The sequence below is a fragment of the Copidosoma floridanum genome, unplaced genomic scaffold (genome assembly GCF_036245765.1).
Source record: "Copidosoma floridanum isolate Cflo_tuat_1 unplaced genomic scaffold, Cflo_Japanese_pri ptg000013l, whole genome shotgun sequence".
Classification (NCBI taxonomy): Eukaryota; Metazoa; Arthropoda; class Insecta; order Hymenoptera; family Encyrtidae; genus Copidosoma; species Copidosoma floridanum.
This window is the reverse complement of record NW_028321890.1, coordinates 3,412,316-3,425,297: the sequence shown is the minus strand read 5'-3', so window position 1 is coordinate 3,425,297 and position 12,982 is coordinate 3,412,316. Positions and strand designations below refer to the sequence as shown.

General features: G+C 31.7%; 1 protein-coding gene across 1 annotated transcript in view; it reads right to left on the bottom strand.

Moving 5' to 3' along the window:
* LOC106637469 (immunomodulatory peroxidase) overlaps window positions 1–5,715 on the bottom strand; it is a 412,315-nt gene extending 406,600 nt beyond the window's left edge. The window contains exon 1 of the mRNA XM_089591698.1: window positions 5,518–5,715. Coding sequence (XP_089447824.1) covers window positions 5,518–5,666 — 149 coding nt within the window. The 5' untranslated portion in view covers window positions 5,667–5,715. The remainder of the gene's footprint in view (window positions 1–5,517) is intronic.
* Window positions 5,716–12,982: the final 7,267 nt, after the last annotated feature.

Below are 12,982 nucleotides of genomic sequence, written 5' to 3'. Positions count from 1 at the left end.
TTCAGAACCTTGACAACCATGCCTCACGTGGTAGTACCGTCGACACGGTACGCAGTGGTGTGTTTTCCTTACCACGATAAAGGATGCGACCTTTTGGCAGAAATGCCCTTCGGCTGAACCCCTTTATGGACACCAACCGCATGTTACGAGTAGGGGGCTGCCTGCAAAATTTGCTACTGGACAAATCGGAAAGGCATCCAATCATCCTGCCTGCCAAACATCAAGCTACCCTGCTCTTGATTCGTGAGACACACTTAGTTACACTCCATGGAGGCCCTCTTCTCACGTTTAGCACCCTTAACAGGCAATTTTGGCTCCTGCGTGAACACAACACTGTGCGGCACGGCATACGACAGTGCATCACTCTCAAGGACTACCTAGCTATTTTCGAATGCCTTGTTATGTTACGTCCACATCGAGATAGTCTCTGACTATTCAGCTTCAACTTTTCTTGCCGTCTTTCGGCGATTCACGGCTTGGCGAGGACTGTGCCGCGTTCTTTACAGTGACAATGGGACTACTATCCAAGGAGTTGACTCTGAACTCCAACGCATATTTCACCCTAACTCCGCCATGTGTCAAGAGGCTGCTGCCAACATCGCTCAGGAGAGCGTCGATTGGCATTTTATTCCCCCTAGCGCTCCCTTCTTTGGCGGCTTGTGGGAGGCAGCCGTCAAATAATGCAAGTTCCACCTAAAATGCGTCTTAGGAGAGCAGCTGCTCACGTATGAAGAATTAAGTACTCTGACGACGCAAGTGGAGGCTTGTCTTAACTCACGACTGATTAGCCCGATCAGCTCTAACGAGGAAGACCTCGTACCGGCTAACTCCAGGGCATTTTCTCATCGGTGCGGCGTTTATTTCAATCCCCAATACGGAGCAGAACGTCAACTCACGAAGACTCAACGTCAGGTGGCAGCACGTACAAGCCCTGAGAGATGCCTTTTTGGCTCAGTGGAGCGCTGAGTACCTGTCCCAGCTCCAACAAAGGAGCAAGTGGTGCAAAGAGCATTCCAACCCACAGCTTAATGACATTGTTCTCATTAAAAACGAACTCTAGACCCCTTTCCAAGTGGGTAATGGGCTGAATTGTGAAGGTTTATATTGGTGGTGACAGGTTTACAAGAGCAGCGCAAGTCAAGATAGCTAGCTTCGGTTTGAAGCGCCCTATTGCCAAGCTGGTTATGCTACCAGTCTCCGAGAGATTTAATGAACTCTACTAGCAGGTTCATCTTTTTATGGTGGGCAGGGTTGCAGCCAAAGAAGATTAGTGATTATAAACACTCATTTATCTCTAGTTTCTTGTATAATATATAATAAGATAATTTCTATTTCTTTTGTATTACATAGCCTAGGCCAGCCGATTGCACTTATCTCGCAAATTGTAATTCACGAAGTTATTAAGTTCTTTAATAACCAAGTCTTTCAATTAAACATATTTTGCTCAAGCTCAGCTGGCACATAGGGTCTATTCATTATTAAACGTGCTATGCAGTGTTTGATGGGTGGTAAGGACTATACCAGAACGTCTCAAACATAAATGGCCTTAACAAGTGTGTATGACCTTCTTCGGGTGTTCAATTTTTGTTGTGAGTAACTTCATGTAACTATGAACCTTTTCATTTTTTTTTCCTTTATTTTCTTGAGGTGGACGTAAATTAGAAAATTTACGTAATAAATCTTTTAACTTCCAAATTCTGTTTATTTCTTAACGAGAAAAACTATCTTTATCAGTCTTAAAATATTATGTAAAAATTTTTATATTTATTTTATATTTTGCCACCTTGGATGTTTTCTGAAATTAAAAACCAAGCAAAAAATTGTCGAAGTTGATAAGGATGCATGACAGTAATTTCTTCCTCAAAAATATTATTAGTTTGACAATTATGTTTAGGCTTAGTGCAAACACAGTGTGCTCAAATGTTTCATATTTTGTTTTAGTACATGATTTCACTTTTTATAAATAATTTTTCACAAAATAATTTATTTAATAAAAGATTTCAAAAGAAACGTTTATACCCTTCAGAAATGATATAATAAATCTACGGATTGCAGTATTACTTATTTATTTTTCTCCTTTTTTTTTCATAAGTGAAATTTACTATTTAGAATTCAGTGTTTCAAATCCATACGTACTTAATTAATATAGAAAAATTGTTTATTTCATTTATTTCAAATTAAGTTATAAGTAGTGTTTAATTATTGTTTCTAAATTTTTTTATATTGCTTTCTGTAAATAAGATTTTATGTTTATTGTCATATTAAAATTACATTTTTTAACAACCTTTGTTCATCATTTCATTGTTTGTCACAGATTATCTACAGCTGATACTGAGAGCAAGAAAAAATGTGCGAAGGGTCTATGGGGCTTCTAGTTGTCTGTGATGATATGCGAAGGGTTGTTGAGGGGTGGTGAAGATTTGAGACAAAACTTGCGCTAAGTCAAAGTAACGTAGTCAAAATAAATTAATCGTTGTCGTTTTCGTCATTGTCGTCATTATTTGTATCATCATGATCATTATCAACAAAAATATGTTCATTATCGTATCATTTTAATGATCATTATCATCTGTATCGTTACTTTTATCGTTCTTGTCATCAGCATTATTGAAATTATTATAACTATTGTCCTCTTTAATAATTTTTGCTTTTTTTATTATTGTCACATTAATCTTGGAAATTAGAATATAACAAACACGTTTATATATTTTGATACTGTTATATCATGATTGTTAATCATTGACTATTGAATTATTTAAGAACTTAAAAAAAATCAAATTTTCCTTTGAAATTACGGCCATAGAAGTTTTTCTTTTGTTCTAAGTTTTCGGCACAGAAGAATTAAAAATTTTATTAAAATATTTATCATTATTTCTATGATTATTAAATGTTAAGCAGCTAAGGTTTATTTTACCCACTAAAAATCCTCAGTCAGTTAATCCGAAATTAGTTAATTCACTAGTTGTCGTTAGATTTTATGTTTTTCAGGTAGTCATAATTGTTCATTCGATGATTCTAGGCAACAATTACTTATGAAGTCTTTTGATTAAAATATTGTTACCTACTCATTACTTTGTTAGAAAGAAAATATCAAAGTTGGAAACATTAATCACATTCCACATTTTGGATCCTTACTAAATATAGATAAACAGCTTTTTAATTATATAAAGACGTAGTATTTAGAATTCTTACTATAGAAGCAATATTGACATTGATAATTCAAAATAGAATAATGTTTGCCTTTAAATATCTTTCCTTCCATGATCATATAACAATACGCTTTGACAAATGCACTGTGGACCAAATTTAGTAAGTAACTACTTTGATTTACAGAAAAATCTAAAAAGTGTTTTCTAATGAATGTTTGATTCCACAGATCTCTACAGATTTTTTCTCTAATCTGTAATTTATTTCAAATGTTGGTCTAAATTTTCATAAAGTGGGTAAATACTTTTAATAAGCTGTGTTATCATTGGATTCTTATTTAAAAAATTGAAAAAACATATTTTGGCCTTTATTTAGAGAAATTAGAATAAGATAATGTTAACAGGATATTATTAAAAAACTATGTCACTCTCATTTTATTAGTAATTGTACTGTAAATTAATTTAAAAACGTCCCAGCTAAATGATTTTAAAGTCATTTAACCAGAAATATTCTGTGTAATAGATGTGTTATTACATGCAGATTATTTTCAATAGCATATTTACTTAACTTTTATTTCAGGTAATTTCTTAAATATTTTTCAATTTGTTTGAAAACTAAGCATGTAAAAGTTTTTGAAGCTGTCTGGTAATGATTCAGTAAGCCTAACTGTACTGTTTTTGAGAATCATAACTGATGACTTCTCAATAGGTTTTGTACATTATCACTTGCATTAAACGTATTTAAACTTTCTTCTTAGTTTTAAGGCTTAACTCTACCACAATAATGTCCTCCAAATAATCTCAGATCAGATAAACTTGAGTTTAAATAGTTGAAAATTATATTAAACGTTTTTAAATTTATGGTTAATTATTTAGCAAAAGAGAAAAGGTCAAACTTTTACATTAAAATTACACGTGTCACCCGTGTCAAAGAAACTTTTTTGAATTTAAAATCTTTTACATCCTGCACCAGCAGCTTCCATTTTCCTAATAACTGCAAATGTTTTCAATTATTTATACTCATAAATAGTGTAAATCAAACATTAGTTATTGTATCTGTTGGCACATGTCACTAAGGTAATCAACAGTCCCAAAAAATGACGAGTACTTACTCTGATTGAATGTGCACTGGGGGCGTAGTCAAGCTCTCATAAATACAAAAAACGCTACACGTGAAGAATGAGAGTTAATATAGAAATCCAAAATTTGTATCGTTGGAACAAGACAAAATTCTAAAAACTTTGTATGAACAAATACAAAGAAAAGTAAGGTAAAAATATAATGGATTATCATTTGTTGTTGATCTCACATATAGTTTTATTAAATTGATTTTTGGTAGGCTGATAAATAAAAAAGACGAAGTAGGATCTCAACACTCTTTTGCTCTAAAGTCTATAGTTACTTAATACATAAAAGGATTAAGAACAACCTTTTTACCTTTTAAAGTTATAATTATTTAAGAACCTGATATAAATTTGAGATAAGACTTGGATTTTGTACAGTAAATAAATTAGTATACTACTAACTATTTAAGTAAATTTTTTACTTGTATTTTGTAGACCTGTCTAATAGACTCATAAGTTTTCATTACACTTTATATGGGGCTAGCAATAGAGTTTTACTAAGTTCATAGCAGTGTAATCATATACTATTTAAGCGTAATAATGTACTGTGTGTTACATAAACATATAACATTTGGTATCAGATAGTCTTCCTCATATTTTTACAATAAGACACTGTTGCTTTATCTGATGTAAATATTTTCAACTTTTTTACGTTGTATGCTTATATCATTTTTTTCCATTCCGTTTCAGATTCTTACTTATCCCTTACTATAAGCAATTCTTACAGTATTGTTTTTTCCACAAAAACTTAAAGAAAAATTCATTCAAGCAATCGTGTTATTCGTAATAAGAATAAGCTCAGCCATATTAAATGGTAACAATACATTTTATGATTATAAGGTACGGTCGAAAAAATTTTTTTACTCTAAGAAAAAAGTAAAAGTTAATTTTTTTGTGTACAGTTTTATTGCCTTCAAAGAATCTATTTTTCGTGAAGTCAGTATGTTGACAAATACTATGAATATCATATCTTGATCGTTCTGTTTTTCCTGATAAATAACAAGAAAGTCATGGTAATTTTACAACTAGTTAGCAATCTTCGTTCTTTTATGTTGTTTAAGAATAAGAAATTATTGTAATACAAGAATGTTTTGCTACCCCTTTTCTAAAAATAGAGCAGTTAAGAAAGTAATTCATGAAAAATTAACTGTTGTATAAGGACACACCCTTATGTTAAAAATCTTTTTTTTTTATTGTCAAGTTCTACCGGAAGAAATAGAGATTGATGATAGAATAGCAAGACTTACACGATAGTAATAAACATAATACATCGGAGCTGCTGTTCTCTTCTGCGTCGGGAATAGTACCTTCGACCATCCTGAACATAGAAAGGTATTGCATGTGCTGAGCCAAAGTTTGCATTAGGGCTTGCTAATGGTGTCTGCTCTGTTAACATAGTTTGTCTGCACTTCTTCGTCTTGGAGCAACAAAGCACAAGTAAAACTTAATCAAGAGCTTGCCAAAAGTTTAATGAAGACTATCTAAGAAGTTGAAATAATCAACTCGTTTATAATTTATGCTTAATTTTCAGCTCTTAAAAAAAGTAATGAAAATATATATGTGTATCAAAGGTTATGCCGTTGCAGTTAACAAAATTTAAATTAACAACTACAGAAGTATTTCTATATTGAAATTTTCTTAAAATTATAAGTTATTCCTTAGATTTAGTAAGATACTGTTTTTATCAAGAAAAACTTGTTAAATAAATTAAACTTTTCAAGTTTGAATGACTTGATGTTATTATAAGTATTATGCTGCATGCATCGTTTACTAAAAAAAAAAAAAAAAAAAAGAAACATAAAAGACATACTTTGGCACTTATACGTGTCAACTTTAAACAGCTGCTTGTAATAAACTTAAATAAGTATTTTTTTGTTTTGAAGAGTAAATAACTGAAAAAAGCCTACTGTAACGAAGAATTATAAAATACGGATCAAACAGTTTCAAGCCAAAATCTTACTATTGCTTTAGCACAAAGAAAAATGTATCTATTGGATGACAAAACAAAGATAATATACTACTTGTATAAGTAAGGTGTGCCTTACGTAATGCTGTAAGAAAACTGAAAGAGGAGTCTTCAGTGTGAGAAGAAGTATCTACGGTCGCATGTTGCTAAGCCGCAATTGGAGATGCTTAATATTTTTAATTTGAGAGGAATAAAACTAAATTGCAAAAAAACTTTTTATTAAATACTGTATGCTCCAAACAATGAGGCAAATGACAAGTTATTAAATGCAACACTGCTATTAAAACCAAAAATTTATGCTCGTAAAAGTATACATGCTTATGTGAATTGGGAAAACAACTCCTCGTCTGCCTTCGCAAAAATATTTAAAAGATTTTTTCTAAGAAAACTTTTTATAACACTTACTTATTATAATGATACTTTTTCAAACTAGAGATATAATGTATTATTTTAATGAATGTACAGAGCTAATGGGGGACAAAGATGTAAAATGTGAATACGTTAAACGAAAGATGTATTTAAAAATCTTTGTCTGCTCGACCAGTGATTTTATAATTTTTTTTTTACGTTTTATTCAATTTATATATATAATTTTGTTTTGAATATGCCAGATTAACTTACTCCTGGTAAAAATATTTTTTACCACACCTTACAACTTGATTAGCTTTAACTTGTACACAGAAAAACATATACTACATTTTTAAAATACGCTGACTACAAGTTTCAAAACATAACAAAAACAATTTGCACAGAAGGTAAAAAAATGAGACTATTAATGACCCATAACAAACCGTGACGTACGTACTGTTGTCAGAAATAGATGGATAGTAACATTTTTTATGAGCATTTTTTTTAGTAAATCTTACTAACGTTATGGTATAAAATTTGTAGAAATATTTTCACCACCTTTAGCATGTGGTAATAAACTCAGAATATGGCTAAATGTGCATACTACAAAATGATGGCAACTTTGGCCATAAGTAAGGTAACGTTAATACAAGTCGTTGCAGTGAGCATATAGTTTCACAAACGTTTGTGAGACTTTCATGAAGACAAATGAAACTCATGGATGTCTTACAAAGACAAACAATACTCATGGGCTTCTTCCGAAAACCAACAGAACTCACAGGCTTACTATGAAGACAAACGGAGCTCATGGGTTTCTTACGAAAACCACTGGAACTCATGAGCTCTTACAAAGACCAACGAAACTCATCGATTTTTTACAAAGACCAATGGAGCTCGCAGACTCCTTACAAAGACTAATACAGCTCGCTTTGTCTTTACTTGCAAGTCACTACTTGCTACGCACAGCGTAATGAAGTGTACTTCAGACATCTAGTTTATCATAAATAATAGCATAAAGTTAAGAATGTATCCAGTGCCTTCAACCACATTATAATAAAACGGGGTGGTAAATAACTCATTTTTTACAAACTATTTTGAATATGAAAAACTCAGTGCCATTAATTATACAACACAATACTTCACAGACTTTTTGTTTTTTACAGGTAAAAATATTGATTAAGCAACTGCTGTAAGAGAAACTTTTCTTCAGTATTTCTTGATTGAGGGTTCTGTTAAGTGGAAATGGGATAAAGTAAATGATAAAAAATTTTAATTAGAATGAATTTCAACTATTCAGTGATCTTTCTTTTGGCATTTAATTTATAAAAATATTTTTTTAGTAAAATAAATTTTGCACATGTCAATAATTAAACATAAGTTACTCAAAAAGTTCCAATTCCTTTTCCTTTTTATAAGCTATCAAAAGTAGTTGCAATTTAAGCATTCCTCTGTGCCCACACGGCATTTTTCGTAGAACTGCTCCTAACTGAAGGAAGGTTCTCTCTGCTTCATCCAGAGGTCTTGCAGCGTCACTTATAGATTTCAAAAATTCGGATCTGGTGCAGTATTGACAATTTGTATTAATTGAGTATCCAGAGAAATTTTTAATTTTTAATTAAAATAGTACTCAAAGACAGGGTTTAACTTAAAGAAAAGTTAAAAATCTAGTTTCAGGGTCATTATGAAGATATACGTGATAAAAAGCAATTAAATACGTGAATCAAGACAGGCCTCAAGTTTGCGTGATGCTTAAAAAAATGCCAAAATCTTTTAGATGTAAGGTGGGTATACTAATATTCAAACAAGTTATTGTAAATAAACAACAAATATGTTGGAGTCAGAAAAAATGAAAAATATTACTAGAAACAAATGTGCGATTACTTCATACAGACTGAGAGCTGACCACAACTTTTTCGGAGGGTAACCGTTTGGGTTGTGATTTTGAGGAAAGATGTAAAAATCACGAGGATTATAAGACGTTAAAACACCTATATGCAAATCCGGGGCGTTTTTGTAATAAACACGTATTAAAAACAATTTACCGACGTGAACCGCCTGCAGTAGAAAATGCTCAAAGCTTTATCGATAACGTAGAAGCCTCGTTAACCTGTTCAAGGAATCTATATAGTCTTTATTACAACTATGTATACATGAAGAGTTTCGTGCATTTTACTACTGTCTCGCGGTTCACGTCGGTAAATTGTTATTAATACATGTTTATTGCAAAAACACATTGGCATATAAGTGTTTAAGAATCCTCATGATTTCTTACATCTGTCCTTAAAATCACAACCCAAACGATTATCCTCTGAAAAATTTGTGGTCAGCTCTCAGTCTAATAGTATATCTAATTTACCTTTAAGAATCCTTTATAGTTGTAACAGGTTGATCCACTGTTGGGTGGAGCCTGAAATCATATATTTTTTTATTTCTTACAGTGGAGTGATGAAGTATGTTGTTTTGAAAATAATTGCTTACTTACGCAAAGTGCAAAGTGTCTCCCATCTATAGCACCAATACATGTAGGAAAATTACATTTGTTTTCGTACCCTTCTGCGATTGAATTCCATCCAGTTGAGCTTAAAACTGCAGCAAATTCTCCTTACAATTCCTGCCACACAACGGTGCAAGCTTCTTGAACAATTGCACATACAGTGTTTGGTGCAACTTAAAAAACGTACCGTATGGATTTCATGCTATCTCCAGATATAAGATATCTTGGACAAATTAGTAGTCTTATTTCAGCTGAAATGGGCCTTTTCACAGCAGAAAACTTTGGTTAGAATAAGGCCTACTATTTCCAACAACTCTTAAAAAATGTCCTGAGACATTCTAAAGTAATTAAAGTACATGAAGGAATTTGATTCTAATTTTTTACCAGATTTTCGCTGTCATCTTCATGTTGTCTTCCTTGCTCTGAGAAAATGAGGTGCACGCACATACTCTATTTTTTTTTCTTTTTTATTTTCATTTGAGAACTGTAAATACATTTCATACAGCTTAATTATAACATTTCTCACTTTTTCTTCGCAATATTGGGTCATTGAGTAGATCGTATAAACTTTCCACGATTTCTCCAAAGTTCTCACGATTCGTTTTTCATGTTAGAAACCCAATGGATTGTACAATTGACACTTCAATTGCTATTTTTTACATGATTGGCTTAAAAACACTTACGTGCGTATTTTTCACTCCCATGTGTACGGTGTTAAATTTTTTTTCATAAAGCGTATCTTACCTAACTTTCTCTGGTCCTATGATTTTACGCGATACGTGATACGTGATACGCTTAACACTTTACGCGGTTTCGTGTGCCCACACCCTTAGAGTCATGCGTAAAATATTTTGCCCGAGTTTTTCGAAAGATCTTTATATGACCATTCTTTGGCTTTTATTCGACTCTGATATCATTTAAAAAACAAATAAACATTTTTACTGACTTTAGCTAATATGTTGTAAGTGTCACACATGAAATAAGACAATAGCTTTCGTAACATAGGTGCAAAATACGATTAACGTGCCCAAAGGTTGTAAAAGTTTCTGAAAACGTTTTCTTTATGAAAGGCGCAGAAGTTTTATCAAATTTTGCGCCCGTTATAAAAACGAAAAAATTGTACATTAAGATTTGTAAAATTTAATTAATAAATCCAAAAATATATATATATATACATATTAGGGTGGCGCCAAGAAACTAACTATTTTTTTTAAGTCTTGAGTGAAAAAATGTTAGTTTTTGATGTGCTAAGAACTCCCTTCAAAGAGTAGCTCAAACCAAAATTTTTAAGAGGTCGCTCCAAACTTTTTAAGATAGAAAAAAGGGCCAAAAACCAAACTTTTGTTTTAATTAAATTTTTTTTCTTGTTATGGTATAACTTTATAGATCAAAAATAATATGTTCCTGAAAATTGCAGCTCCAAATTTGAATCTTAAGAGCTCGCGCATAATTTTTTTGAGCAACCTCTTCAACATGTTTGTTTGAGCTGTCCTTTGAAGGAAGTTCTTAGCACATCAAAAACATTTTTTCACTCGTGATTTACAACAAATAAATAGTCGATTTCTTCGTGTCACCCTTACATACATATATGAGAGATCTCACCCAACTAGCATCAGAACCATCTAAGGTACTAAATAAAATCTCGAACATTACACGGTTAACCGCAAACTACTTTACCTTTCAACCTAATCTATCGTACCATCCTTACCTTAAATCAAGCTTATTCATTCTGTATATAAATTAAATATATTTTCACATTACAACTTATAATAATGGACGTGATAGCCAAGTGATCTAAGGCAATTAAAATCACGCAGTGTCAATTAATCGATTCCCAAGTCAATTTTTTTTTCCTTTTTTGAATGATGAATTTGTCGTAGACAAACCCACCTCAAATATTCAGATTAAAAAATGGTGCGTAAATAAAAAATATTAATTTTACTTGGTAAATAGCAAGATCTAATTGTAATAAGTAGAGGCAAAAATGTTAACATAAGGGCTTATATGGTCATTAAAGAAGTGAAATTTATTATGTGTAACATTTTTATTTAAATATTATGCAAGTATAAATGAATAGAAATAGAATAATTTTTCATTTAATCGCAAAAAATAACATTATTTTAGGTCCTCTTTTGTTTTTAATTCCACGTTACATTAGGCAGAGTCAAAGTTTTTCCTTTTATTTTTATTTCCTCTCTTAACATTTTCATCGTTTATTTATGGACTTGCTGTGTTTGTTCTTAGTTTTCTCACTTTTTTATTATTTTTGATAATTTTACCATCGGAATTACATGATGCCAATTTCGAGTTTCTTAATTGCTTTTTTTTTACTATTTTCTTTTTAAGAATAGGCGTGGATGTTAAATTACTTAGCTTTCTTTTTAGTCAATGAAAACCATCCAATATTGTCTACAGTTGTCGTGATTTTAAATAAAGTATCTGAACTATTGTTAGTCTGGCTGATAAAACTTAAAGTAGCTTATTCTAACGTGGTTATTAATTGTTAAAGATGACTAGATGGTTTTCAAAGAGAACCTTTGGACTTTAATTCAGTTAATATATAGTTATCTTTAATTTTTTTGTCACTACCTAAAGTTAAGCTTTTACTACAAATATTACAAAACATATCCTAATTTTTTTCTTTGCATTTGGCAAATCTATTTCCTTTACGAGTAATAAAACCAGCTACGTATGTCAATACGGAATCAGATGTTGTAAGCTGAAAATAGTCATGTTCTTCGAAAAATATTTTCAGCTTCGCTAAGAATTTCAACTGGACGGCCTTTGTCAAGTATAGTGTCTAATTGTAAATTCCATTGCTCTTTTTATTTATCTCCATCCTTTATATGTTTGATATTCAGTAGGACTAGCATTATTTCGTTACCCGATACGTTAGGACCTTTTGAAGGTCCTACTCACGAATAAGCGGACATTAATTTATACATTTGTACAAATAATGCAGAATTAGGACGGTCGTTAGACCCACATGCACTTTTCATTATTCTGAATAAATGCTGAGAGTGATATATGAGTACGATAGTACATTTTATTAAGGAACTCTTTGCAAGTATAATTTTTATTTTAAATACGTGTGTACAAGAGCCAGCTTAAGCCTTCAGATCAGCTCAAGCTCTTAAAACTAAAAATCAACGCTTGAGCCAGCTCAAACTTTTCAGCTCTTGCACCCGACTCTTATACCCGTACAAAAATCACCGTCATTGATGCTTGTTGCATAATACATTTCAATTCAACATAATTTTATTAAAAAAGTTCATACCTCCAAATTTCTTTGATTAAGTCTTGCCATCATTAAAAATTGATGATGAAATTTGTCAATTAAAAACTGACAAATCTCTAATGCAACTTGGAGTGATACCTTCAAACCGTAACACGTTTGATGAGTAATAAATTCAGACTTTGTTTTTTAACAGACTCTTCCTATTACCGTAAATATTGTAAAAACAATTTTATTGCCTGTAAAAAAATTGTACTATCATAAATTATTGGTTAAACGAGCTTGCATCAAGTATTTATACCTGTCACATATCATTACTGGGCTTCAAGTTGTCAACAGGTGTTCGGCTATTCATTGCTTTACTAAGAGACTTCACTCTTCGATAAAATTGAATCGACCCTAAACAATCTTCTAGATTTGTATGCTTCTCTCTTAATAGTTCCAATACGTCAAACACTCTCAAAAACTTTATAATTTAAAAATAGTTTTTTCAAAACAAATTTGTTTTAAAATTATTTTTCTCATGTGCGAGCTGAAAGCGAATAAGTATGAAATAGTACATTACGATACTAGTGCACGAGGAACGCGATTGACACACGCGTGTCAATCACCTAACCTCTCGTACGTGTGGTATATACAACTTTTCGACACATCGTGCGCGGGGAACGA